This window comes from Neodiprion lecontei, chromosome 5 (genome assembly GCF_021901455.1).
Source record: "Neodiprion lecontei isolate iyNeoLeco1 chromosome 5, iyNeoLeco1.1, whole genome shotgun sequence".
NCBI classification, from domain to species: Eukaryota; Metazoa; Arthropoda; class Insecta; order Hymenoptera; family Diprionidae; genus Neodiprion; species Neodiprion lecontei.
In genome coordinates, this window is record NC_060264.1 from 26,017,530 (window position 1) to 26,042,965 (window position 25,436).

A 25,436-nucleotide genomic window follows, 5' to 3' on the forward strand; every position below is an offset into this window, starting at 1 on the left:
ACGGATGGACGGTTGGATGTGCGGCTTTAGAGGGGATCGAGGAGGAACGTAGGTCGCTATGGTAGGCGACACGATGTATACGGGCGATAGTCACGTGTTACTTGATTCACTTTAATCGTGACGTCATCTGCCTTCCTTCCGGTTCGGTTCGCATCCGGATGTGGGCTCGACGAGATGGTGAGGATGGGAGCGGGAGAGAAGGAGGCATTCGTCGTTGGATAGGGAAAAGAGGATTTGCACACTCGCCGATAGTAGAGAAGAAAAACCAACAAAGCTTTCAAATATCAATGAGAGAAACAATTTTTTAATTCGGGCCAAATTCCTTTACATACTTTCGACCGCCTTAATGATAAATAGGCTGGGTATAAAGTACATGTGTATAAAGAATGGCGAAATCAGCAGAGGAAGTGATAAATATCAATCAAACTCTGTGCAATTTGTACAATTTTCAAGTGAAATTAACGTCCGTGGTTTCATTTCGCGTTCTTATTTACGTGAACGCAGATACGTATTATTCATCTACGTATTAATTTTAGATCCAAATTGTTGTAGACGTAAGATTTGAAATACTAGACAAGAAACTCCGTTTCCAGCGTAACTGATCAATCCGCAAAGCATGATCGAGAATCCAATTTATAAATATACTACCTATCGTTCATTCATAACGCGTGCAGCTGTATATGATATGTGAATAATAAAGTTAACGAAAGGACAACGTGTACAAAGAAAATAAAATGATGATAATTATTATATTTACATATTGTAAAGAGCGAATTGCTAACGACCGAATGGTCCGTCGTCTGCTAAAATTTAATGCGCGTGCGCTGCAATCCGAAAGCGGTTGTTTGCCAGGGCGACCAACCGTCACGAACGTAACCTAAAAAATTTTGACAATTGTCGCTGGTAGTTGTGTACAACACCGACAGCTGTCAACATTTTTAAGGTTATATGCATCGCGGCGAACTATCGTCTAAATTTATGAGCGTTTGTCGCCCTGGCAAACAACTGCTCTCGAATTGCCGCGCATGCGCGTTCAATTTTAGCAGACGACGGACCATTCGGTCGTTAGAAATTCATCGTGTATGTATGGTAAAGTCAGAATAGTATCAAAAGACGTTCAATACGACCGAGCTAGGCAAGTAAAATAATGAAAAGAATAAAGAAAAGGAAAATAAGAAACAAATATCTCATAGTTCGAAAATTAATCGCGTAAGAGTTTTTAATCAGGCTCCGACGAAAATTTTCTACTTCGATAACCGGAAAGAAAAATGTTTCGTTGCTCGCAAGTTGGATTTTGAAAATTTCGTTTCGGTGACTTCTTGTTTTCTTTATGGTATTAAAAACATAAACAACCAACTCGACCTCGCAACGCAAATAAATTTTGACGAATAATAAGTTATTCAAAAACGATGCAATGTGATAATTGTTTGAAATTATATTACAGCTCGTTTAGATAATTGGAAAATTCGTATCAGGATGTTTGATCAAACTTCATAAAAATTTTCAAGTGCATTAATACGTGCAAATCTTTTTTTACAGGAGAACAAGGCAATTATACGCAGGGTGATTCAGGCGGTCAGTCAGTCAGTCAGTCTGTGAAGATATCTCTGAATGATTTCCCGTAGCAAGAAGTAAAGGAAAGGATTTTAAAAAACTGTAAGTGCCCTTTTTTTTACGATTAAACTAAACTTAAAATTTTAAATTTAAAAAAAAAAAAAAAAATGACATACAGCCTTTCGTAATTTTAACCTCTTCAATTACGAACGAACAACGGACGGTGGTTTTCGAATGCCACAATACATCGAACGTTATACTGCAAAACGGAAGACAAACCCGATTACGTTAAGATAACGTGGTTTATGCTGTGACGTCACAACCGCCGGGGTTGTTGTTTGATAAATTTATATAATCCGTTGTGAAAAGGACGTGATGGTTTTTTTCTAGCGGTTTCTGCGGGCAACGAAGGAAATTGATAAATTTCATACTGCATGCTCATAAATTAATACATGTATTATATTCTCGGGATATATATCCTTAATAGTTATGTTATTATTATTATTATTATTATTATTGTTGTTGTTATTTTTAAACCGCGACCGTGCAAAGACTGCTGTTTTTTTTTTTTTTTTTTTAAATCCCTCTTACAGTTTTTGGGAGAGCGGGGCGCGATCGGCGACTTAAAATAGACCGGAAGTTCGCGGGGATCGTTTGCCGGAAGCTCTGGAGTCGAATATAATCGTCGCCGTCACCCCGAGCTACGTTCATGGACGAACTATCGGCCCATTCTCACATCCTATTTACTCCTTACATCCATACAGCGTCGTTTGTTATATACTGTATTTTCAATCGACGCCGACAACGACGAAGACGACGATGAGAAATTCCGCGTCGCTTATCTTTTTTCCATTCTTTGTTCTTTCTCTTTGCTTCCTTTCGTATCCCGTGATTGTAATATAAAATCGGAGAATTAATGTAGTTGTGTATTGTTCGTACAGTACAATGCGTATGATCGAAAGGAAACGTGAAAAACAAAAGCAGAACGATAAGAATTAAGATAACGAGGTTGGGCTTGGTGAAAAATGTATGTTTGAAAATAAGATGCCTGTACATTTTGATACGATAAGAAAAATTTATCGTATCCGACGAATATCGTATAAATTCAACGAATAATATTGGAATAATTTCGAGTTTGTTTGAAGGAAGTAAGTCGGTACTGATCTTATAAACCGCGTTTCCACTTCCGCTAGACGCCGAATATTTTTTCTCGGAATCGTATCTGTAACGAAATAATAATAATAACAAAAGTTGGAAGGATACAAAGTACGCGATAAGTGTCACGTACAGATCGACGCCATCAATTATTTATCAAGAGATTCTTTCTCACAATCAGTTAGCAAAGCAGCAAAAAACGATCGTCTCGAAGTGACCGATTTTAACACTTTGTCCGCTTTTCCCGTTATTTGTGAAAAAAAAAAATAAATAAATAAATAAATAAAAATCATTGACAAAAGTATTTTCATTTTCATATGAAAATTCAAAATACCCAAAAACTGATCGGTTTTTGGATTAGAAAATTTCGAAGTGAAATATAAAAGTAAAACAACTCGTGAGATATGTACAGTGATTTTTTTTAATAGGAAAAAATTTGTTTTCGTAGATCATCTATAACGGTATTTTTCGCTCATTTTTCATTTCTTCTGTAATTACTTTATCGTTCTCGGGTTTTGCGGCGTTTTAAATTCATTCACGGTTATTTTTCTTAAACTTTGACCGCTCCAAAGTTGAGGGGTTACACTTGGATATTGTGCTGCAGCAAGTGCGGTGTAGTAATTTATACGACAACTCGTACAAGGCGTTGTTGACCATTCGTCGTCAGCAGCCACATTAATTTAGAATAGCTTCCGTTGGATCGTTACGATTAAGCTCTCGCGAGGCTGCTTAACTCCATCTTAATTAGTCTCGTTATAATTGAAGTATTATATACGGTACGAAAATAGAAATAAAGACACCGCTCGAGTTGACGAATTTTAATTTACACGCCCCCGCAGCAACGACGAGTTTCATTCCGCTCCTCCTCTTCAATCGGCGTACAAACCCAACACGCCGCGTGTGAGAAGAGCTCCTCGTTATTCCGCAAATTCATTTTTCTACTGATACGAGAAAACGTAAAATTCACAGCGGCGAATAAAAATTTAAAAAATCTGAACAGATACAAATTCATACGTATACGTGTGTTTTTCGTTGTTCCGTTTTGTTACTTCACACACTATTCTTCCTCTTTTTCTCAGTTTCGTTATAACTTGTGGAAATTGATTAAAGCCGACAGTAATTATCATCCTGCATCGGTTTAAAAAAAATTCTCAACTCGGCTCAGCTCTCGCGGCTCTCGGCTGTATAATCTATTGTACGTGGCTGATTATTTTTTATCTACTCTCGCGGGATCAGCTCAACGTAGGCATGTACTTCCGGTTGGCGTCAACGCCTTTGGAAACTTACGGTCGTCGAGGAGCACGATTCACTTACAGTCGCTTATTTTATCGTCTTTGTCGTTGTTACGATCGTTACTTATAACTCATACATAACGAATACCGCATGAATACCTGTAATAACGTAGAGTCACGTCATTTAATAGACGAAGTGTAACCATAATGAATTTTGACAATCCAACAAGAGGGGTAGAGATAGACGGAAAATTTAACAGTTCAAGCCGTCGAACGTTATTCGAAGAAAACAAGGAATACTTTTTTCATAATTCATTCCTCACGCTTTGACGTCGTCAATTTCTGTGAATAACAATAATAGTTGAAGAATTATTCTCGCCAATTTCATTGACTACATTTACACAAATCCTGATTCCGCGCTTCAGTGGCACGAGGTTAAAGTTACTAACGTCAACATAACGAAACACTAAAAAACAAATCATCATCTTTCATCAACGGAATGATATCAAGGATTCGAGTTTCCAAAATGTATAAGTAAGTTTTTGCCATCGTTAAAGTTTAACACATACCGAATTTCCTACTACAATCCTAAAGTAATTGAGAAGTAACGATTTTTTCTAAAGACGAATCGTCACGTCAACATTTCGTTCTTCAAACTTTTGTTGCAGTATTATACTCAGTTTTCTTCGATTCGTACGTAAACAAGTAACGTCCTTGTTTAACGGAGAAACGAGAAATACAAATAAAATCTAAGAAGGAATGAAAGAAGGGAAAAGAAACTCGGAGAAGAATTCGAAGGCAATTGAAGTTTACGTAAAGATTTCAGAGAATTACAAACCCCTCCTCCGTCTTTCCACGAAGAAGGTTTGCCTGGAACACGCGATGAGGATCGTTACCGCCTAGACCAATCGATATATACAATGAAAAAAAAACAAAACAAAAATCAAATATCTGAACTTCCGATTTTTTGATATCACTATTTTCTTTACCTAATCGTTGGTGAAGATCGTTGCTAGTCTGAATCCAGATTTTCGACCAGATTCTGTAGTGGCTTCGGCTGCCATTTTGAATTTCAGATTCAAGTCGAAAAATATCGATCCAATTTTGTAGAGAAATTCAAGTATCCCGAAAATTGAGTTATAACGATTTTTAATCAAGAGTTGCAAACGGGCGTGCTGTTTGACAGAAAAGAAAGAAGAAGAAAAAAAAAAATTCCCCGATAAATTCAAGATGGCGACCGAAATTCTGGATTTAGACCGTCAAAGAGCTCCCCCAACGATTAGGTAAAGAAAACAGTGATAGGAATACAAATTTTTATTCCAAATGTACGTACACTGCGACCTGGACTAACCGTGACAAACGGATAACAAGGGTTATTCTTATTTGCGGGGGCGTACGTACTAGCGCACATACAAACACATGTACAGACCGTTGGATTGATTCTGACACATTCAAGGCCACCGTCGGCGTTTGTTTCACACGTTGAACAAGTGGTGGCAGCCTTGAATGTGTCGGAATGGATCCAAGGGTCCGTACACACGTAGCGAGAAGCATGCCGGAGGATACGCGACGAGATTCACGTCGTATTCTACCGTGATACAATACACTTCGTGCACACACGAATAGGACGAGCATCACGAATATGTTTTCTTCTGTTCGTGCGCGTGTTGCGAGGCATAAGGGGGTCTCAGACGACGCGGCGAGACGATGATACGAAGTGAGAGAAAAAGATGAAAAAATTGTCAAAAGAAGCGGGAGTAGCTAAATCGACGTCTCGAGGAGCCGGACGAGTCTTTATATTTATATGTAATCCGCGCGATGTTCGGTCTACAAAGGACGAAGATCCGAAGTATCGGTGGTTTGTCATGAGAAATTAGATTGTACAACTGTAATAAATCACCTTTAAAATCTAACGACAGTTGAAATTACTGTCTACGTGGTGCTTTCGAAAATGAATCAGTCTAACGCTTATCTTCCCTTCCTCTCTACATATGTGTATATATATAAAATTCAATGTCCCTCTGTCCCGACTGTACTAGGATAACTTGAGAACTACCGAATCAAGTTGGATATTTTTTTTTCTTTGGATAGCTACAACGTGTTTGGCCAGGATTTAAGCTTTACTTCGTTACAATCAGATCAACAGCTTTTGAGCTATAACGATATTTGTAATCCGATTTGGAAGGGGATGACACTTATGCAAACGACGACTCAACTCTTTTACAGATAGGGAAAAGTTATGTCGAATAGTATTCAAGTTCTCGACGAGGACAAGAAAAAAGTTCGCCGGAGAATATGGCTATGTATAATAGTTTTGCCGCATAAGGATTTGAATATATTAACGGGCGATAGTAAATAAAATCTAAAAAACTAATAGGAGTGATTTAAATCAGATGAAATTAAATTGTTAAATAAAGTATAAAATGTTGAAAAACAAATAAACACAGAGTACATTGGCACTCGCCCTAACGGGATGTAACCACAAAATAAGGAGAAAAAAATTCGCACCGAGGTCGACCGACCAGCGAGCCATTCATGGATGAGTTTGAGCCGCCTCGCATCAGCCGTCATCGCACGGATCTCAAATACAAATAGCTGTACAGGTATGCGTAGTCGAAGGCGGTGTACCCAATACGCAATTTTAATAGTGCCGCAGCGTAATTCGTTTTTGCGTTACTTTTTAACCTCCATTTTTCTTCATACCGTTTCTTTTGCATCATCGCTGAACGGTTTCGTCGTGTATGCATATTATCATCATTTGGTTTTGATTTCTTGGTATTTTGCAGTTGCTTCTCACATATCTGGTATTCAACTGTCGGTGTGGTGTTTTATTATAAAAGGCGATAAACAATTTCGCAACACAAATGGATGACGAAATAACGCCTTTAAATTATGTCGAGAATCTTGCGATTAAATACGTGAAAAAATGCCATGCCGTTCGGGATTATAGAGATCAATTTTTTCTACGACATGTATAGGTATATATAGGTATGCATATATATATACACACGTATACGCAAACAGGATGATACCGATGATCAGTGATGCGTGCTTTTTGACATTGAAGAATAACTGTACGACATCTATATCTCCCTGAAGTTGGTGATTTATGTATGTCATTTAATCTTTAGTTTGGAATTCGCTACGGCTAGTTCAATTTTTCATGTATAACGCCGATAATATCATTTATGAGAATGAAGATTGGTAACGTTGATGCAACGGTGCGTGTTCAGGAAAAATCGTTACTTTCCACCTTTAGGTATGTCTAAAATTTAGTAAATCATGATAAATAAAATGTACTCATATTTTACAAAACCAACTCCTTGAAAGTCATTCAAAAATTGCGAACCAATGATCTTCTCCTCGATATTTCGTTACCAACTTTAGCCTCATGATCCTTCGTCATCAGACGCACTCGTGTGTTATAAAATTATTTGTCGGACACGACTCTAAAAAGAAAAAGAAATCCAAGTTTGCCGATCTTTTCGAAAAATTGGATAAAACTAGGACGAATCGACGAGTGCTAGTTTTCGAGACCAATTGATGCGAAACTCTTTGACATCGGCGTGAATGATTTTCGTTCGAACAATCGTATCGACGACATTAATACCTGAAATAATTGAAAAACAATGATTGTACCGAAAGAGTAAAATGATATACAGTCTCGTCATACTTGTTGCCGAATCGTTCCTTCCAAAATTCGGCGGCGTCGGATTTAGTGATGCGAAATTGATCGCCGGCAAAAACCCCGTTAGGAAAGATGGCCTTAAGCTCGGACAGCATGTGGCTAAAAACGAGGCTAAGCTTGGTGAGGTTTCGCCGATAGTGCGACGTCTCGTCGAACATCTTCTCCTTGCCCTCTTTGAACAATTTAATAGCCTGCTTGCACTTCCTCATTAGATTGTTAATGAATACGGAGAAGTGTTCGTTGCTGTGTAACACCTGCATTTTGTCCTCGTACTTGCTGTATATAAGCCTGAGCCGCTGGTAGGTATCCGGCAGAATATCGAGTATGAAAGGCGGCGAGTTTTTCAAATTCATACGCTGATGCTGGCAGAGCTTGACCACCTTGTCCATCAGCTTCCACGTCTTGTCGAGCATTCGCTTGTCCGTCGATAACTTGGGCGGCGTCATCGCGTCCGTAAAACGGCCCTGCAGCTTCTGGAATATCGAGCTTATGTGGACCGCTCGACTCCGGCTACCCTGACCCGACATCTTTACGTCCGTATCGCCTCCGTCCCTCCGACGACTAGAAAACTCCAACTCGCCACCGACGCGACGGCGCCCGAAGAACCGAACGATGCTCTTGCACTTCGCTCGCTCTCCAACTTACTTTTCGCCACTCGTGCGCGCTCTTCCTTCTTTCTCTATTGTCTCTCTAGATCCTGCCGTCCAACATTTTTATTCACTCGTGTCCACCGGACGGCAGCGACCACCACAGTCAACGCGGGCGGGTCGAAACACCGAGAAAACGCGAATAAATATCGGGCCGGTGGATATATCTCAAACGATATTTTATTATTTATCTCCTCTGCACCCTTACGTCACGGAACCACTGTCGTAGTACTTCTCGCACATTTTTCCCCCTCCCCCCCGCCCCCCTTATCGAATATGACCTTTTGTAACCTCACGAAATGCTCTTTATCGTTTTTTTTATTTTTTTTTTTCTAATAATTTACCGATTTTTCATCAGTAGACGCAAAACACTTTGCCTTTTAACGATACCTTTTTGTTTAAAAATTTTTTTTCTTCGACTATACGCCGTACGACTTGTATCTATTTTTCTGTGTATTGTTTCAGTTCTTTTTATTTCTCTTTTTCTCTTTATCTCTCTCTCTCTCTGTATTACACGCACACTCACACACACTCGCTCACTATCTGTCTCCTACTCTTTTTTCTTTGGTAGTTTTTCTCGTGGTTACTTCTAAGCACACGCAGTATTAACCAGCAGCAATAATAACCAAGACCGCGCACTTTTGTTTAATCCTATCCCCGAAACTCGTGAATAATTGTGATACGAGGAGGAACGAACCGTCGTTTTACGTGAAGCCGATGTGAGTTTTAACGCGCGAGAAGACGGCAACGAACTCACGACGCTAGACAGCATTCTATCGTCGTTTGATACCGTCGTATACCCTTTGGAAAACTGGTCACTGCCTCCTCCTCTTTCGCTCTCTGGGCTCGAGAACTCTGCCCAGGATTAACGGTGCCCCGATTATCGTTAACAGACGGGAAACTTGCCTCGGAAAATTTTATTACCCGGTGATTTCAACGTAGCCAGCGCCGTCGGCGGCCAGTATGGGAAGCGGAATGAATCAGCCGTACGTTGACAGTTGCCGGCTGCCCGCGCAGTTTGAAATTCAGACATGGTCGTTACGGTAAATGTTAAAAAGTTCGATAATAAACTGATTTTTCCCCCATCCTCTTGATTGAGTTCATGGTCGAAGGAAACGGATTATTCAAAATCAATGGAAATAACGAATAGATTTTCAATACAAAATAAAAATTATACAAAATATTTCACAGGGCAGTATAGGCATCGCGGCGTGAACGTAAATTTTGGTCATGACTTCCTAAATTACGTATGCCGCTTGAGAGGAAATTGAAAGGAAGAGTGGAAAAATTATTTGAATTTATATTTTTTTAAATGTATAATTCTTTTCACTGAAAGTAGGTCTGTGAAAAGTGATTATAGATAGGTAATTAGAGGTTTGGGAGGGTAAGATTCGTTCCCCCTGTACTGTACTATCGTTTATTCTCGATCGACAGCAATTTGTACATAACAGCTGAATTCACATAACACATCGCGTCGATGTGTTCTTTTTTCTTATTCATATACATACCTATATGTATATACATTTAATAATCACGCGTAAACACTTGTGTTTGACATGTGATACGCTGTTGTCATGTTACACATAATTTTGACTAGCTCCGGAGAACGTTTGTTAAGTAAGCCATTGCGTATTATAGTAAGAATCGGACACTAAAATAAAATATCATTGCTAAGAGAGCACGGTAATTTAGTACTTATTAAAACTCATTGCCAGCAAGGTGACTGTACTTCGAACTGGGGTAGAGGAAAATTAAAAAATAAAGAGGTCCAAAAACAAAATAATGAAACAGTGTCATGCATATCGATATTTATCAATTATGTTGAATTATTTTTAAACACTGGAAATCCGAATTGGGAAAAGAACTGTTAGTATGATGATGATGATGATGATGATAATAATAACAGCAACATTGAGAATAATTGACTGGATAGTCTTGCCATAATTTTCATCACCAACCGCAACGCCGCGACGTTTCGAGAATACGCCTTTTTTTATGTTGATTCCAACACACACTCGCGACAGAAATTGAGTCTTGGTGTTATGTGCTGTAAGATTTAATTCCTAGCTTTTAAAGACGTATCATTGTTCCAAAAAATAAAGCACAGAGGTATTTTTGACTGTGAAGGTGATAGAGAACGGAATGAACCCTGATTCTTTCTAAACTTGTATAGCGACTAATAGAACACGGGAATTGAATTTCGGAGGTGGTCCAGTTATGGCGGCCATGGACCGGCACCGCTGCCTCGTACTTATTACTACAATTTTTGATTAACTGGGTACTATAATTATATAATGTATATACAGGCTACCCGCCACCTTTTACGTTTTTTTGAAATTCAACTGCTACGCGTTGCAGACGCAGTTGGTTCGATGTCACCGATTTTCTAAATATTTACTCAATCGAAGAAGGATAAAGCTCGTCAATAGGAACCAACTCGCTGGTATCGATGCTAGCATCTTGTACCGCTCATCTGGAACAAAACGTGTACAGGTTACAGATTTATCCGTATAAGGTGCGCAATTTACAGCAAGAATCATTGTCGTTTTCGATTCGTAAAATTGTGCTTAAATATATAATAACAAAGCGGTTTTTTCTGTATGTATTCGTTAAGCGTTTGTAGCTCCGTCAGCAAAGTAGAAAACGCGATGGAAAATTTTCAAGTGACAATCGTAGATGAGGACTGAGGCCAATGACGGCCATAATGCATTCTATCTAAGAGCCACTTTGAGACTTTAGCCTATAATAACTTCGGTCAGCCAGTAATCGAATTCTAACAAGTGCAGCGATGAGCCAATTTCCTAGTGCTTACGTAACAGAAAAGCGTTTTCACTTTTTATTTTCAAACACAGTTTTACCCCTTCTGTGCCCCCGACGCCATGTTTCCGTTTAGGTGTTGAGGTTCACTGTGCCGATCAGTGATAATAGACAAGCAAGTATACGTCTAACTGTTAAGATCGGTAAAAGCGAGATGAAAAAATTTGAAATTTGAACCATTTGAATCCTGTATTGTAGTTTGTCCATTCGCTTCAGGCGTACCCCGCGTCACAACAAAGCGACGTCATATCGAAAATAAAATCACACCCAAGAACATTGAGTTTGCTGCATGCTTGAGTGTATGAAAAATCAAGCCTAATGTTTTCAGCGTAATATTGAGAATATGAAAATACCCGTGAACCCTTGAATCGAATAGACAAACTATACGGTAAAACTACTGTAAAATGCAGGAAATAAAAGTAAAGCAGAAATCTTTTGTAGAACCATGCAGCACGAAAGGCGTGTCGTATTATTGATTGATAGGCTATGCCAAGCCTACAATATTTGCTTAAATTTAAACGTATCCTTACATGTGACATACTTATATAGTTAGTAAATATTTGATTTTTATTATCAATCACAGCACAGTAGTTTTCTACCTTAAAGTACAACATCACATAAGTTACGATCGTAACTTTATTTATACGAACAAATAATCACTATAGGAGTTCAACAATCGTTACGAAAAGTTCTATGCAACAATGAACAATGAACAATCAACGATAAAGTCAACGATCAAAAAAATTGTGGATAAAAATGACTATTACGTATCCGTTTTACTTTTCACGGCTTACTTGGATCAGGGTACACGGTTGGATACAGTGCATGTGCTACGTTTTTTTCTAAATTTAATTTATTTTACAGAACGTGCAGGAATAAATATTACGGGGGATGACAGGGGATAGTGGGACGAATTAATTGCGTTTGCGGGATAGCTCAGAATAGAACGTGGTTTGAGAAAAGCGTCGGAAGAAAAAGGTAATTTGACGAAATGAAATGAAGTCGAACAAAGACATCACATGTAAAACAGTTATAAGTACATCAAGAAATCAAATTATCGATAGAAATTATAGTCCATAACTTATACGTTAGTTGTGCAAAAAATGGAGTCACATTTTGATAGCGATACAGCTTTCTGTACTCTATGTCATCGGATATCTTGTCACAATATTAATTTACACCTCGTACAGTATCCGCTCCTCCAGAAGTACATCCAAAGCATGTCAAATTTGTCCCGACAATTGGACGCGCTTAATTTTTACAAATTTATTTACAAAACTCAGACAGGGAAAAGAAAGGAATGATTACTAGCACTGAAGAACCTCTTTACGAAATACCTACGTAAATCTAATCTCTAAAATACATCTACTGTACAGGCTCCGCATGCTCCAATATCTTAAGCAGGACACGGAGGATTGCTGAGTACGTTTTCACTCGCGGTCGCTAATCGTTCCAATTTCAATTCTTTCGGTGATGTAACTTTACCTGTCATCTGGTCAGACATCTTTGACGTCGACCATCCCAGACTCCTTTGAACAGCCATTTTCCACTTAGTGTATCTTGCGTCTCTTTCTGCAAATAATTACACGTCAATAGTCGAGCGGACAAGTTGTTTATTCGGTTGAACAACTACTTGTTTATTTTTTTTTCACGATTTATATTTTTCCGTTTAACTTTTAACACTGTTGTTCAAACCCACCTTCTGGCGTTGTCGTAGGCAGAAAAGTGTCGGTGGGAACAGTCTCTACCTCTTCACCTTCCAGCTCCCAAACATCGATGCCTTCCGCATGTCCCGCTGCCATCGCCACACCCAGCGCCGTAATGTCAGGCACAGTTGATCTGACTAAAAATATCAAAAACGTTTACTGAACGTCGTCCAACCTGTGCACATACGTATTTTTACTCAACGTTAACAGTTTTTCCCCCCTGATCTTGTCTAACCTTATCAGCGCCCTCTTTAAAATACCTGTTGCAAAAAACCCGGAACGATCTCGTGGAAGGTTTAAAAAAAAAAACTCTTCACCGTTCGAATAATTACTCACAGACTGGAGTGCCGCATAGATCGGCTTGCAGTTGCATCAGCAAGTTATTGGTCGTCATCTTTCCATCTGTGTTTAATTTTGTCAGCGGGAAACCACAGTCCTTGTGCATTGCCTCAAGGATATCCCTCGTTTGGAAGCAAACAGCTTCTAATGCGGCTCTGATAATGTGCTGCTTCGTCGTGAAGGCGGTAAGACCGCAAATAATACTTTTGAAACGAGAGAAACTCAGTTATTTCACCGCGGTTAAAAACAAACATTCTGATGAAACGTTTAATACCCTCTGGCGTCTTTCCTCCAGTAAGGGGCGTAGAGGCCGGAAAATGCAGGGACGAAGTACACATCTCCCGTGCTGAAAACGCTCTGCGCCAAATCTTCGCTCTCTTTAACGTCATCAATCAACTTGATGTTGTCTCGAAGCCATTTTATTGCCGCCCCGGCTACAGCGACCGAACCTTCCAGCGCGTAAACAGCCGGACTGTTGGGACCAAATTGATAAGCAAGAGTGGTTACCAGACCGTGAGATGATTGAACCCTCTGAAACAAAGACTTTGTATAATAATTGTATTTCTTTTTTTTTTATTGTTTCGCTTTGTTACTGTAATTTCATTGAACAGCCTGCGAGAAGAAACTTCCGACAAGTTATTGCGCAACTCTACAACTTGAATAATTGACCTTAAAGACGAACCGTTGTTCCCGTGTTACAGAGTAAGAAGCACCCGCTTCTGTACGTATTCTTGGCCTGGCCTTGTCGTAGGCAGTTTTGACCCACCAGAGCAGATTGCTGGTTGCCGAGTATCTGAAGATAAAAGAGAAACGGTAGAGAGAAAAACATCAGTCAACGAGACGCTGCAGTGTCAAGAAAGTTGACACCGGTATATCGGATTTCAAAAAGTTATTTGAGGATTGAAAATTTCAAAGGATTTCGCTGAGACTCATGTTTTAATTCTTCGTCAGCTTTGCAAACGTTTGGCGAACGTATCTATTCACAATTGAAGAAATTCAATCCTGATCTCAAGTTTTTGTATGCTTCGTTTTTATTTTTTTTTTTCTCTTTCATCAAAAACTCGAAGTTGAACCAAATAGCGAAACGTAATAATAATCACCCCGGATATAGTGATGCCCCTCAAAGGTCCAACCGCTACCTTCCCGTATATTTCCGAGCTGCTTTTGATGTCCGGCAAGAGTTTCATCGGGATGTCGAAGTATCTGCAGAGGGTCGGGTCCCAGGAGAGGGTCTCGATGTTCATCAGCATCGTCCTCGAGGCGTTCGTAACGTCGGTTATGTAGAGTCCCCTGTCCTTGCCGCCGGTCAGATTCTGTAAGGGCATCGCGAATAGCAAATTAGAGGAGGAATGTCGATCGTCGTTTCCGAATTCCCTGTCTGTAAATCGCTTACCCAGATCACCCAGGTGTCGACGGTTCCGACCTTGCATCTTCGCTCCCGCATCGCTTTCCATACTGTCGGCACGTTGTCTTTTAGCCACCTTATTTTAAGCGCAGAGAAATATGGACTCACCGGCAAACCACAGAGCGGTTTAAGGTGGTTTTTACTCTGGTCTGGAAACTTGGCGATGATTTGGTCCACGGTAGCAGCTGCCCTGATGTCTGACCAGGCTGAAAAAGAGGGTGGAGGAACCGCGTCGATTAGATATTGGCAACGCTATAGTCAAATTTTAAAACCATTTTGCTAACCTATCGCGTTGTAGAGAGGCTCGCCGGTTGTTCCGTCCCAAGCGACGATCGTTTCCCGCTGATTCGTTACGCCAATCGTGACTATGTCCGTCACGAAAAGACCCAGCCCTTCGAATTTTCTCAACACTTCCTTCACGCAGGCCTTTACAGCGAATAGTATTTCCTTCGGGTCCTGTTCCACCCATCCTTCTTGCGGGCTGTGCTGCTCTATGTCTATCTGATGGGATGTTACTTCGGCCACGTGTTTGGCATTGAATACCTAAGAAGTGCATCGAATTTGAGAAATAAGGTTCCACCATATTTTACACGATCTCACCGATTACTTTAGGTTAATTTCGAATCTACAGCACCGTTGCATCCTATCGGGGACCAAAAACACGCTAGTTTGGCTCAACCCTTTGAGTCATAGTGGAAAGTATACTTACCGCCTATTTTATATCCATTTTTTGTGTATTTGGAGAACTTTGAAAACATATTTCTTTACGGATTTTCAGATTTTGAAAATTCAGTATGGTGAATCCAATCAGCAACCCCGAAAACTCCTGCACAGAGTTTTTTGACCGTATTCGATCAAATTTGAAATTTTCGTCCGCCGTATTGGATCCATCATCTTGAAGTTTTGAAATCCGATTTCAGATTCGTATTCAGCGACCGCAAAAATCACGGAGCGGTACTCCCGAGACAAAAACTATAGACTAATATCTTGTTAGAAAAGTTGACTCAGCACAATAATGTGTGACTCGAAGGGTTAAGGCCTGATCGGATCAAATACTTACAGTCGCTAAAATTTACGCTGTTGCCGGGGTGATCTTTAAGGTCTTGCTAAAATTTTTCGATATTAGGCGATTAGATATGTAACACTACCTGCCGCCAAGTTCTCGAGGTATGGTATACGTATAGATACATCTATACATCACTTGCTAATAACATACAAGCCTGTTTATACCGCCGCTGATAATAATCCTAATCCGCACAACCAGCCAGAGATAAGACGCGCGGAATATTTTGGAAATAATTATTACTTTATGCCAGGTTGTAAATATTACCGGTCGCTTTTACGGTGTATAGATTTTATGGTTCAAATTGAGCGCAATTAGTATCAGTTCGTTGTGGAATGTATTAAGCGGGGGAAGAGAAATTAATTTTTACTTTTGATGGAAATTTTAAGTTACGTCGTTGCCGGACGATTTGATTGGCATTATGTGAAAGCATATTTTGAATTCACACCCACGGTAATTGTGAAATTGCTTGTCAGTGCCAAAGTTGTTATTACACGTTACCGTATATAATACAGTTTATTGGTGATGAACGATCAGATAATGTCATATGGTTACACCGCGAGCAAATAATAAAATTAGTACCTCGGAGCAATAAGAACAATTATTAAGTATTACGAGCATTACATCGCATGAATTAGGCTCTCGTTTAGCAGATTGACCGGTTTGAAAAATATATCACACGTAAGATTGCCTAGCTTATTTACAAGCTACATTTGCGTGTCGTTTCACCGGATTATGAAAGCCGTGACCCTGTGTGCAGTATAAAATATATAGGACATACATCGAGCAATAACCTCAGAATTCCTTGTATTTGCTCGTTCCATAATGTGCTGAATCAATGTTTCTGATACGTCGGAAGTCGATGAAACAAAAACGCCGAAATTGAAGAGAAAAAAAAATAAAAACGAATAAATAAAAATACTGCTAAGCCTCGTATTAATATTAAGATTTTAAACAAATTAACGTGAACTTGAACGTGACAACTGTTTTTTTTTTTTTTTTTTTTTTATTACAAGCATAAATTCCTAGTAGCGCGATCGTACGTGAGAAGATTATTTTTTCATGTTAGACACTAATATGTATATAATTAGACTGGTCCAAAAAATCCAGTATTATTTTTTTTTCAAATTCACACGTTTAATAGTTGCAGGAAGAGGAAATAAGGCGCCTGTGAAAACTTGAGACGATAATGTTGACATTTAGTGGTTCCTAAACGCAATTTTTAATTTTTTTTAAGACGCGAAAATAATTTTAGATTCATTCTGAATTTTGTAACTCAGTAACGAGGCAATGCACATAAATTTTCGATATAAATTTTTGTAGGGAATCGAATGCTCTACAAAAAAGGTCTCTTACAATTTTTCGATGACTCAAGTCTTTCAACAGCTAATCAAGGTTAAAGTTGAAATCATGTAAAAATTTACTTTCTTCGAGATTAAAAGCGAAAATTTCTTAGAATCATCACTAAATTTTGTGGTTTTTTTTTTTATAAAGCATTTCAACCACTATAAAATCACGTCATTCGATTAATTTTCAACTCGAGCAAATTCATTTTTTGATAAAAAAAAAAAAGAAAAAAAAAGTGCCTTTAAAGTGGAATTATATATATTACATATTATTACTTGTAACAATTAGAAAATAAATTTGCTAGAGTTGAAAATTAATCGAATGACATTATATTATAGTGGTTGAAATGCTTTACTAAGAAAACCCGCAATATTTCTAGTATTTTGTGATTTTGAAAAAAAAGAAAGTCGTTCTTCTTTGGACCTAATGTATATCTACGTATATTATATTGTATTATAGGAAATAGTCGTTACTGGTATGTTTTTTTTTCCAATTTTTTACCACAAATCTCACGGTCCTTGTGCCCACATCTATTACTCCGATGAGAGGTCCGGTTCTTTTTGTCGTCGCAGGCATCGCTTCTGTAATCATACCATATAGTTATAACGTACCAATTTAATTTTCTTTACCATTAATCATAATCGGTCTTGAATCTTCTGCATCATGATTCAGCGCACCTTTTCCTTCAGTAGGACTCACTTTTGAGGAAAAAAACATTTGTTCCGGCTTGACGAAGATTTGATATCTTTTCAAATTAATTAACTAATCGTTTCTTAAGAGCTATGAATATGAGGATAAACAAGAAAAAATAATTCGAGAAAAGCCTTGTCTAACAATAGATGCGAATTTAAATACATTATCGTATTGTTATATTCAGGAATAAAATTTACGGTTCTGTACAAACACGCTTACCGGTTTTCATATCCAGCTTCGATGTTTAAGATGCTATTTATTTATCGTATTTTCGATAAATTAGGCGATTTTAATACAAACGTTATTCAATTCTTTACATCGACTTATTTATTTCCTCGTTATACCCTCAATCACCGATTGTTCTCATAGTTTTGAAATTTATTGTATATTTTATAATTTACTCAGTAATGTGCGTAAAAATAAAGAAAGTACGTTCTCGTTAGGTTTCTACGTTAAAAATTAATAAACCAAGTTTAACGGTTACAACTTATAAGAAAAATTTTAAATTAAAAAAAAAACAAAATATTTACCTGTATTTACGGTACGAGGGAAGAATATTATATATTCAACAATTTCGAAAAATTAACAATTCACGTATATGCACATATATATAGCATGTACACATCTATCTATATAACCCGCGCGCATGTGTATATAATAGATGTGATCACGAACGTCACGAACGATGGAATGTCAGGGAATGGTTCGTCGTTCTGCGCTCTCGGCTATTTGAAACCAGAGCTGGAGATGGGGAAATGATGACGTAATCGAAATACGAGCTTCCGATTGGCCCGCCAAAGGGGCTCGTCACCGTCCGGCCAAGCTCGCGTTAATGCGTGTGCGTGACTGTGTGTCGAGAGAGAACGGCTACGCGTGCGAAGGCCGCGGGAGGCGGGAGGCGAGTAGCGAGTAGCAAAACGCTTAATCGTAAGCAAGAAGCGAGTGCTGCACCGTATGCGTAATAATACAAACGCGATCGCTTCTATGGCCGCGAAACGTGTCGCCTCGTCCTCCTCCTCACCCCCTCCTCCCTCTCACCTTACCTCACCTCACCTCACCACCACGTCACGCAATTCATACCAGAAATCATTTATGGGTGAGTCACTGCGCGATGCATACTATGCACACATAGCATAAACCGCTCCTGGGCAACAAGGAAATCTTGAAAGTTGGTCCAGCGTATATTTATAAGCATACTATGTACGTTTTGAAAGTGCGATACGGGGGGGGGAATAATATGGTACTGAAGTGGAAAGTATCGGGTAACGAATTAGAGTTAACGGTGTAAAATTGTATGTATTCAGGCAAGAACTGCAGCATAAGGCGTATAAGAATGAAACTTCGTATGTTGAGAAAGGAGAGAGAATAAGGGAGCTAGAATACTTTGCTTCGTACGTGATTTAGCCGTATATATATATATATATATATATATATACATGTATATCTGTGTGAAGATGACCTCACGCGGAGGTGTGACGTATTCGTTATCGTCGAGCGTAGTTTTCAACTGCACCTCGCGACTTTGGCCGATGTTTTGTACCTCTGAAAGTCGCTTGTTGGATGAACCGAGACTGCGTGTCTCTAGAGAAAATGTGAACGAACAAATAGTTCGTCATATGTTTGATGATATCGAGTTATTCGAGTTAAAGAAAGGAGATAAGAAAGATCAAGAAAATTCGAAGTTGACGGCGAACGTTTTACTCCAATGAGTGAATGCGTGCATGCGTATAGAGTTCGAGAAATTATAATTACTGATAAGGTATTGAAGTTCTTTGTAACGCTGTTAAAGGTATAATATACATTGGATTACACGTTGACCCCTGATAGCTTCGTACTGTAGAGGAAACAGGTTCTCGTCTTGGTAAACAGTTGATGCATGCATACATTTTTTATTCGTATTTTTACATCGCATGTCTTATTCGATTTTTATCCCCATTCCATGTTATTATACATATTTGGCTCAAGATTTCGGAACACCGCTGTCGCGCCCAAAACGCGATAATGTCGATAGATCCGTTTCCCGTATATTTTCTATACAATACATTAGAGGATGTTGCACTGTTTTCTATTAAAGAATTCTTCAAATCGATTACAATCCAGAATAAAAATAATAATAAAAATAGTTCTACTAATGATGATAAATCATGTCTAGTTGGAAAACGGTAATTAGTATATATACAATAGTGCAATAACGGCACCGAAATATATTCGTTTACTTCTTTAAATACGTAAATGCCAGTGATACTGATATTAGTCGTAAGTTTCATCAACGAGATGTCAACCCGCTCGACCTTTGATAAAGAACAACGCGGAATGTATCAGCTAGTTGTTGATGCATGATAATATCGAGGAAGCCCCTAATTTCGAAAGATGCATTTTGTCATTTTATTACAGTGGATATGTAAACAAACGTGTGGCAATATTCCGTATGTACTGTATTAACTTCGTGTTTTCAGATAAGTCACTACAACTTGTTGGCAAATTTTATACATATGAGGTATTCCATGCCAACTGAGAGGACATTTTCCCTGACTCCCGCCAATTTGCTTCATTATTTTTTATGTGATTCTACAACCTAAAAAAAGAACTCACTATTTTTTTCAGATTTTTCATCCCAACCATTCTTTTTTAAAAAATGTTACAAACATAACATATGTTTTGTATACGTACAAAATAAAAAAAATTATTCCTTTAAAAAATTATTTAAAAAATACAAAAAATCAATTCTCCACTCTGAACTATGGCTCAAAATGTTTGTTTTAGGACCTAGAAATTATGTTAATTTTTGTAAAAAAAATAATAAATGGCGTTTTTTTAGGACCATAAAAGGGTTTGTAACATTTCTTAAAAAAGAATGGTTGGAACGAAAAATCTGAAAAAAATGGTGACTGCTTTTTTTAGGTTGAAGAATCATATAAAAAATAATGAAGCAAATTGGCGGAGGTCAGGGAAAATGTCCTCTTAGTTGGCATGGAATACCTCATATATACCTCATATATTACGAACGTCGATAATGAACCAATTAATTTATCGATAAGTTGGATTTATAATTGTTATTATTTTTGTCATCTCTTTGCGGTATATCAACGTTTAATATCAGATTAAGAAACAAGAAATATTTTAGTTCACAAGGAAGATGTAAAGCGAAGAAATAAAAGATAATACTTAATATCACGCGAGAATTCTCGACTAGAACTATTTTTATTTTATTTTATTCTAAATCCAGGCAAATGAAAAATCTTTAAGCCCGTGAATTCATTCGAGTTATTTTAGTAAGCGGTCACGGTCGCGACTACGAGACACAATATTACGACGTAGAGACTGTGTTGAGCATTCCGTGAAACTTTCGATTTCGTAAAGAAGATAGAGAATCGGTAAAGGAAGGAGGAAAACTCGCAGAGAAAAAGACGAAGGAACTTGTTCGTTACCGTAATACGTTTGAATTTCTGCCACGTCGATATCAATGCACAATATTGGAAATAATTTAAAGTGACGTGGGCACGTGCTTTGATTGATTATCGCAGATACTTGCAGCTGGTAAAAATTCAGTCAGGTTTTTATTTTTTCATGTTTGAGAAGAAAAAGTGAAAAATCATTTCACTCGAAGGATATAACAACCGGTATTGTAATTAAATTTCGCGTTACTCTGACAAAAAATCGATTTCGTTTAGCCTTAAGCTTGAATCGTAGCGTGCATTAATTTTTTATCACAAATATAATAATTTTATTACCCAAATATATAAATTATATTTTTATCAAATTCAGAAAGAAACTCCACGGAGTATCTGATTTATTTTTTATGTAATTTGAATTCGTACCTGTTCCAGCCGGATTGAAAGCAAAATATTGCCAAGTACTCCCTTTGCGTTGCGACATGACGATTTGTGTACGAATCAGGAAGTGTTCGAAGTATCTACGGTTATGAGAATTATCCTCGAGTTTTTTCTCGTTCACATGTAGATCCGTGAAAAATTTCAATCACTGATAACCATTCTAACCAAAGCTTCTTTCATAACTAATACGAAGAAACACTGTTTTTCCCACGCGAAAAGTTGCATCCATTTATCAACTTTGGTGGGTTTAAACAACCCAACGGTTCCAGAAGAACAAACACAACGTAAAATCGGCCGATGGATGTGAAAAACGAAATCGTAATACGTTTCAGAAAAAGATCGCGGAAGAGATGAGGAAAAAAACGAAACACTCGCCGATTAAAATTAAGGATACGTATTATAGAAACCGACGGACGTAATTTTGAGATCCGTTGACGCGAAAGGTTTTTCATAAACTGAACCGTAATTTTTATCTGACTTAATTATCCCAGGTATACGTACAATAGATATGCATATATCGATTCGTTTTGACCTCAGCTCAGATTGGCACAACACGTGAGTTTCGCGAGGCCAAATTCTAAACTTAGATTTTTCTCCATATAGTCACCGACATTTCATACGTATACGTACAATACTATAGGAACATTGCGCACCTGTGTATGATTTATGAGGCACGTCCGTTTTAGTAAATCGTTCAGGTTTAACTTCTGTGCCGAAATGTTAGTCGGGATCATGAATGAACTAAGTGATTATCGGGAATTGTTAATCTTTCGGTGAATTTGGTGCGTGCTCTATTTCCGACAGCAAATTCTTGCGGTTTTTTTTCTGGCCCGAATCCTTCACGGATCTTGACGGTGAAATTGAAATTCGGAGTAAATAAATATAGTTTTTAATTTTTTTCTCCATTTTTCTAAGGTCGATGTATTCAGTCGATGCGGATTACTTGTATATAGAGGGGGGCTCGTTTTCTCGTGTACATGTGAAGATAAAACGGAAGTTGTGTTTTATCAGGTTTGTGATAACAGCTGCGCTACCATATTTCTATATTCGTACACACGTACGAGACGCGCCTATAAACGTGGATTAAACTTTGCCCGACACCGATTGGCATTCGGTACAATTTTTCACCACTCATTTCAAGTGTACATACTTATATGCGCCTAATCTATAATTATCAATGTATAATTTAGGTTTGGATTAAAATCGCACGCAGTAAAGCAAAAAGGTTCACGGTTTTTTTTTTTTTTTTTTTTTTTTTACCGTCCAGTCAACATATAACCGTTTTGGCATTTACTGTTATTTTAGCGAAGTAAACTTGGCCATTGCACTTACGTTTTCGGTATTCTTCCTTATATATGTACTAACGATCGATCCCTCTTCTCGATTCCGATGTGTAGGTGATGATGATTTCTCTCTATCGTGATATCGAATGATATCACAAATGTATCAAACTTCTGACAATTAATTATCGCTGAAGGTGCGCCTACCACCATTTTTTTCATGTTTCATTAAGATTCTTTTGATACAATCGATATCTGTGATGTAATTAGAAACTTTTGATCCGTGCCAGATTTAGAATACTCCTAAAGTAATTTGAAACTATTTGGTTATATGAAACAAAGGATACATGATGAATAAACAGCAAGACCTATGTGGTTTCATTCTCATTTTATTCATTTGATATAAATTTTACAAATCGTTTTTTCATTCGGCTAGTTTAACGAGGAAGTCAAATTAAAAAATATGCTACAGAGTATCTGTGTCAAGTTTTCGTAACCTTTATTCGTCTTCGTCAATTATTTATTCAGCTGCGAAGCAGATAAAATTTTATTTGTATACAGCACAAAAAAAAAATAAATAAATATAAAACGCCGAGGAAAGAGAATGACGCGACCTTGTTCATGACGATTGAAAATTCTCTCTTTTCGATTTGAAATTAATTCGAGATGGGGATCAACGGTGTTATTCAATAAAGAAAAAGTCGTTGCTCCAGGGAAAAAGGAAAGAGGAAAGAAAATCTTATATGATCAATAATAACTGAAAATTTTTTCACGTTTTTCTCAACCATCGGTCCAAGCAGAGTGTTTTATGCATTTGATTCGGCATTTAGAGGATTCTAGCTCGAATAATGTTCAATTAGTAAAATTAGAAAAGTTCGCCAACTACTAAAACTATGATGTTGTTCATCTGTACGGTTGCGCGAGAGTCAAAGTACAACTGCGCAGAGTAAAAGGAAAGGAGGAAAGAGAACATGAAATGAAATGAATAGGAGTGCAAACTATGTACGTTGTTTGTCAACTTAATTACGATGAAAATATTTAATGCGTAAAATGTCTTCAATTGCTTGTATTAATTATGTTAGCCAATGGAATAGTTGTACTGTTCATTCTTGCGTAACTTTTCAGAACTTTGGACTGCAGTTGATGCTTCGCCGCCTGTAATGATATAAACATTTCCCAAGACGGTGTATCGACATGCAATACCAATCTGTGCGTAATCCATGATGTTGGTCAAAGTATATACACCATGTTATCGAGATGTAGAGTTTATTTCAAACTCTATTCACAAAGCGGTTTCAGATTTATCAACACAATATGATTGGGGCGTGTTACTTTGACACTGTAAAGAATTCGCATGAATAATATTTGCAGATTCGCATAAAATATGATCCGTGTGGAATGTTCCGAGGTGAATAATTGTAAGAAATAATGAGGCAAAATGATAATCGATTTGTTATATGCAGTGTAATAATAGTTCGCCACGTTTTCCCCTAACCGTTGCACACGGTAAATGGGGTGTCGAGTTAAGGCCAATTTCCACGTGTATTTAATGAACGACGCTTAGGTATACAGCAATGATGATGGAACGGCGTTGTAAAATAGATTTCAAGGCTAATTTATTGCCTCTGCTTAATTGTCAATTAATGCTAACGCCTCGATCTCTGCGATAAAATTGACTCGAACGCGGCTACTGTGATACAGAATCGTGAATCTAAATTACTGCCAAGTTATAACCTAACACTGCATTCATTTATCGATTCTTGCGTAGGCGGTGCACAACCTCGAGGTGTATAAAAGTCTCTTCAGCGGAATCGTCTCGCGGCCTTTTTTTCTAATCGAATACTTATAAATAAACAATGTACGCTTCAACATTCGTTCAAATTTCCCGCGAGACAATGTCCACCGACATTTTTTCTTCTCGCAGTTAACGATTCACCCGTGTATGTAATATATGTTTGGCACTGTAACTTTTTTTTATAAAGAAATTTAATATTGCATTAGTCGTAATTGTGATAAAAAAAGGACGAAAAACTGTTCCCGTCTTTTATCGCGTTTGAATTTCCAACGTGGCAGCCTGCAGGTTGAGTGTAGGTTTGCCGTACGTCAAGCGGTAAGCATAAAGTCAGTGCAGCGACTACGTTAATCGTACTAACCGGAAACATAGAAGGCCAAGACGTCGTTTAGATATTGTCTAGTATCGCAGCGAGATTTGACATATCGTTCGAAACGTACCACGTGATTTATCCGAACATCATTTCTAATGCGTGAATTTAGTTGACAGTGATTTTTCACTTACAGTCTGCTCCGATCGAGCGCGGCTACTTTTGTCGTCGATGGCGCTGCTGGTGGATGAAATACTGGATTCCTTTTCACACACACACCGTGAAATTTTAGAGGCAAATATTATATAACGAATGTAAATTAAGGTGACATGCGAACGAGGGGATATGAATCTTCGTTTAAGGTATATATTCTACATATTTAAATTTTACTACTCATTTTCACAACGCGATTTCGACGACCGTCGTCTGCTCGAAATTTCCCAATGCGGTTGGGCATGGGCACATGCCTTTGGCAAGGCAAGGAGCACGGATACCGTGCGCGAAATGAGATTTATGCATTCGCTGCCAGAGATGAACCTCGACGTCTACGAGCGGAGACTTATTTTCAACCACAA

General features: G+C 38.1%; 2 protein-coding genes and 1 long non-coding RNA gene across 8 annotated transcripts in view; 1 reads left to right on the top strand and 2 right to left on the bottom strand.

The window, feature by feature from the left end:
• The window catches only part of LOC124294596, a 35,187-nt gene extending 33,540 nt beyond the window's left edge, over nucleotides 1-1,647 (top strand). The window contains exon 2 of the long non-coding RNA XR_006904503.1: nucleotides 1,540-1,647. This is a non-coding gene — a long non-coding RNA (uncharacterized LOC124294596). The remainder of the gene's footprint in view (nucleotides 1-1,539) is intronic.
• Nucleotides 1-9,181, bottom strand: part of LOC107225234 (E3 ubiquitin-protein ligase CBL) — a 33,130-nt gene extending 23,949 nt beyond the window's left edge. For 2 of the 3 annotated variants that reach the window (XM_046740509.1, XM_015665638.2), the window contains exon 1: nucleotides 7,615-9,181. In XM_046740509.1, coding sequence (XP_046596465.1) covers nucleotides 7,615-8,156 — 542 coding nt within the window. In that variant the 5' untranslated portion in view covers nucleotides 8,157-9,181. The remainder of the gene's footprint in view (nucleotides 1-7,614) is intronic. The other variant, XM_015665645.2, reaches the window with a different exon arrangement.
• Nucleotides 9,182-9,669: 488 nt separating this feature from the next.
• On the bottom strand, nucleotides 9,670-25,386 carry LOC107225263 (glycerol kinase). Of its 4 annotated transcripts, none has more exons than XM_015665676.2 (11): nucleotides 21,465-21,908; nucleotides 17,455-17,534; nucleotides 14,828-15,086; nucleotides 14,532-14,749; nucleotides 14,239-14,451; nucleotides 13,821-13,931; nucleotides 13,413-13,669; nucleotides 13,136-13,341; nucleotides 12,793-12,936; nucleotides 12,579-12,665; nucleotides 9,670-10,749 (listed from the first exon to the last, which is right to left on the bottom strand). In XM_015665676.2, the coding sequence occupies exons 1-11, from the start codon at nucleotides 21,520-21,522 to the stop codon at nucleotides 10,652-10,654; spliced, it is 1,731 nt and encodes a 576-aa protein (XP_015521162.2). In that variant the 5' UTR covers nucleotides 21,523-21,908; the 3' UTR covers nucleotides 9,670-10,651. The 4 variants fall into 4 exon arrangements, with proteins under 4 accessions (XP_015521162.2, XP_015521175.2, XP_015521170.2 ...); XM_015665689.2 differs by lacking the exon at nucleotides 21,465-21,908 and adding an exon at nucleotides 25,056-25,386 and having other exon boundaries at nucleotides 9,671-10,749; XM_015665684.2 differs by lacking the exon at nucleotides 21,465-21,908 and adding an exon at nucleotides 18,177-18,432 and having other exon boundaries at nucleotides 9,671-10,749.
• Nucleotides 25,387-25,436: the final 50 nt, after the last annotated feature.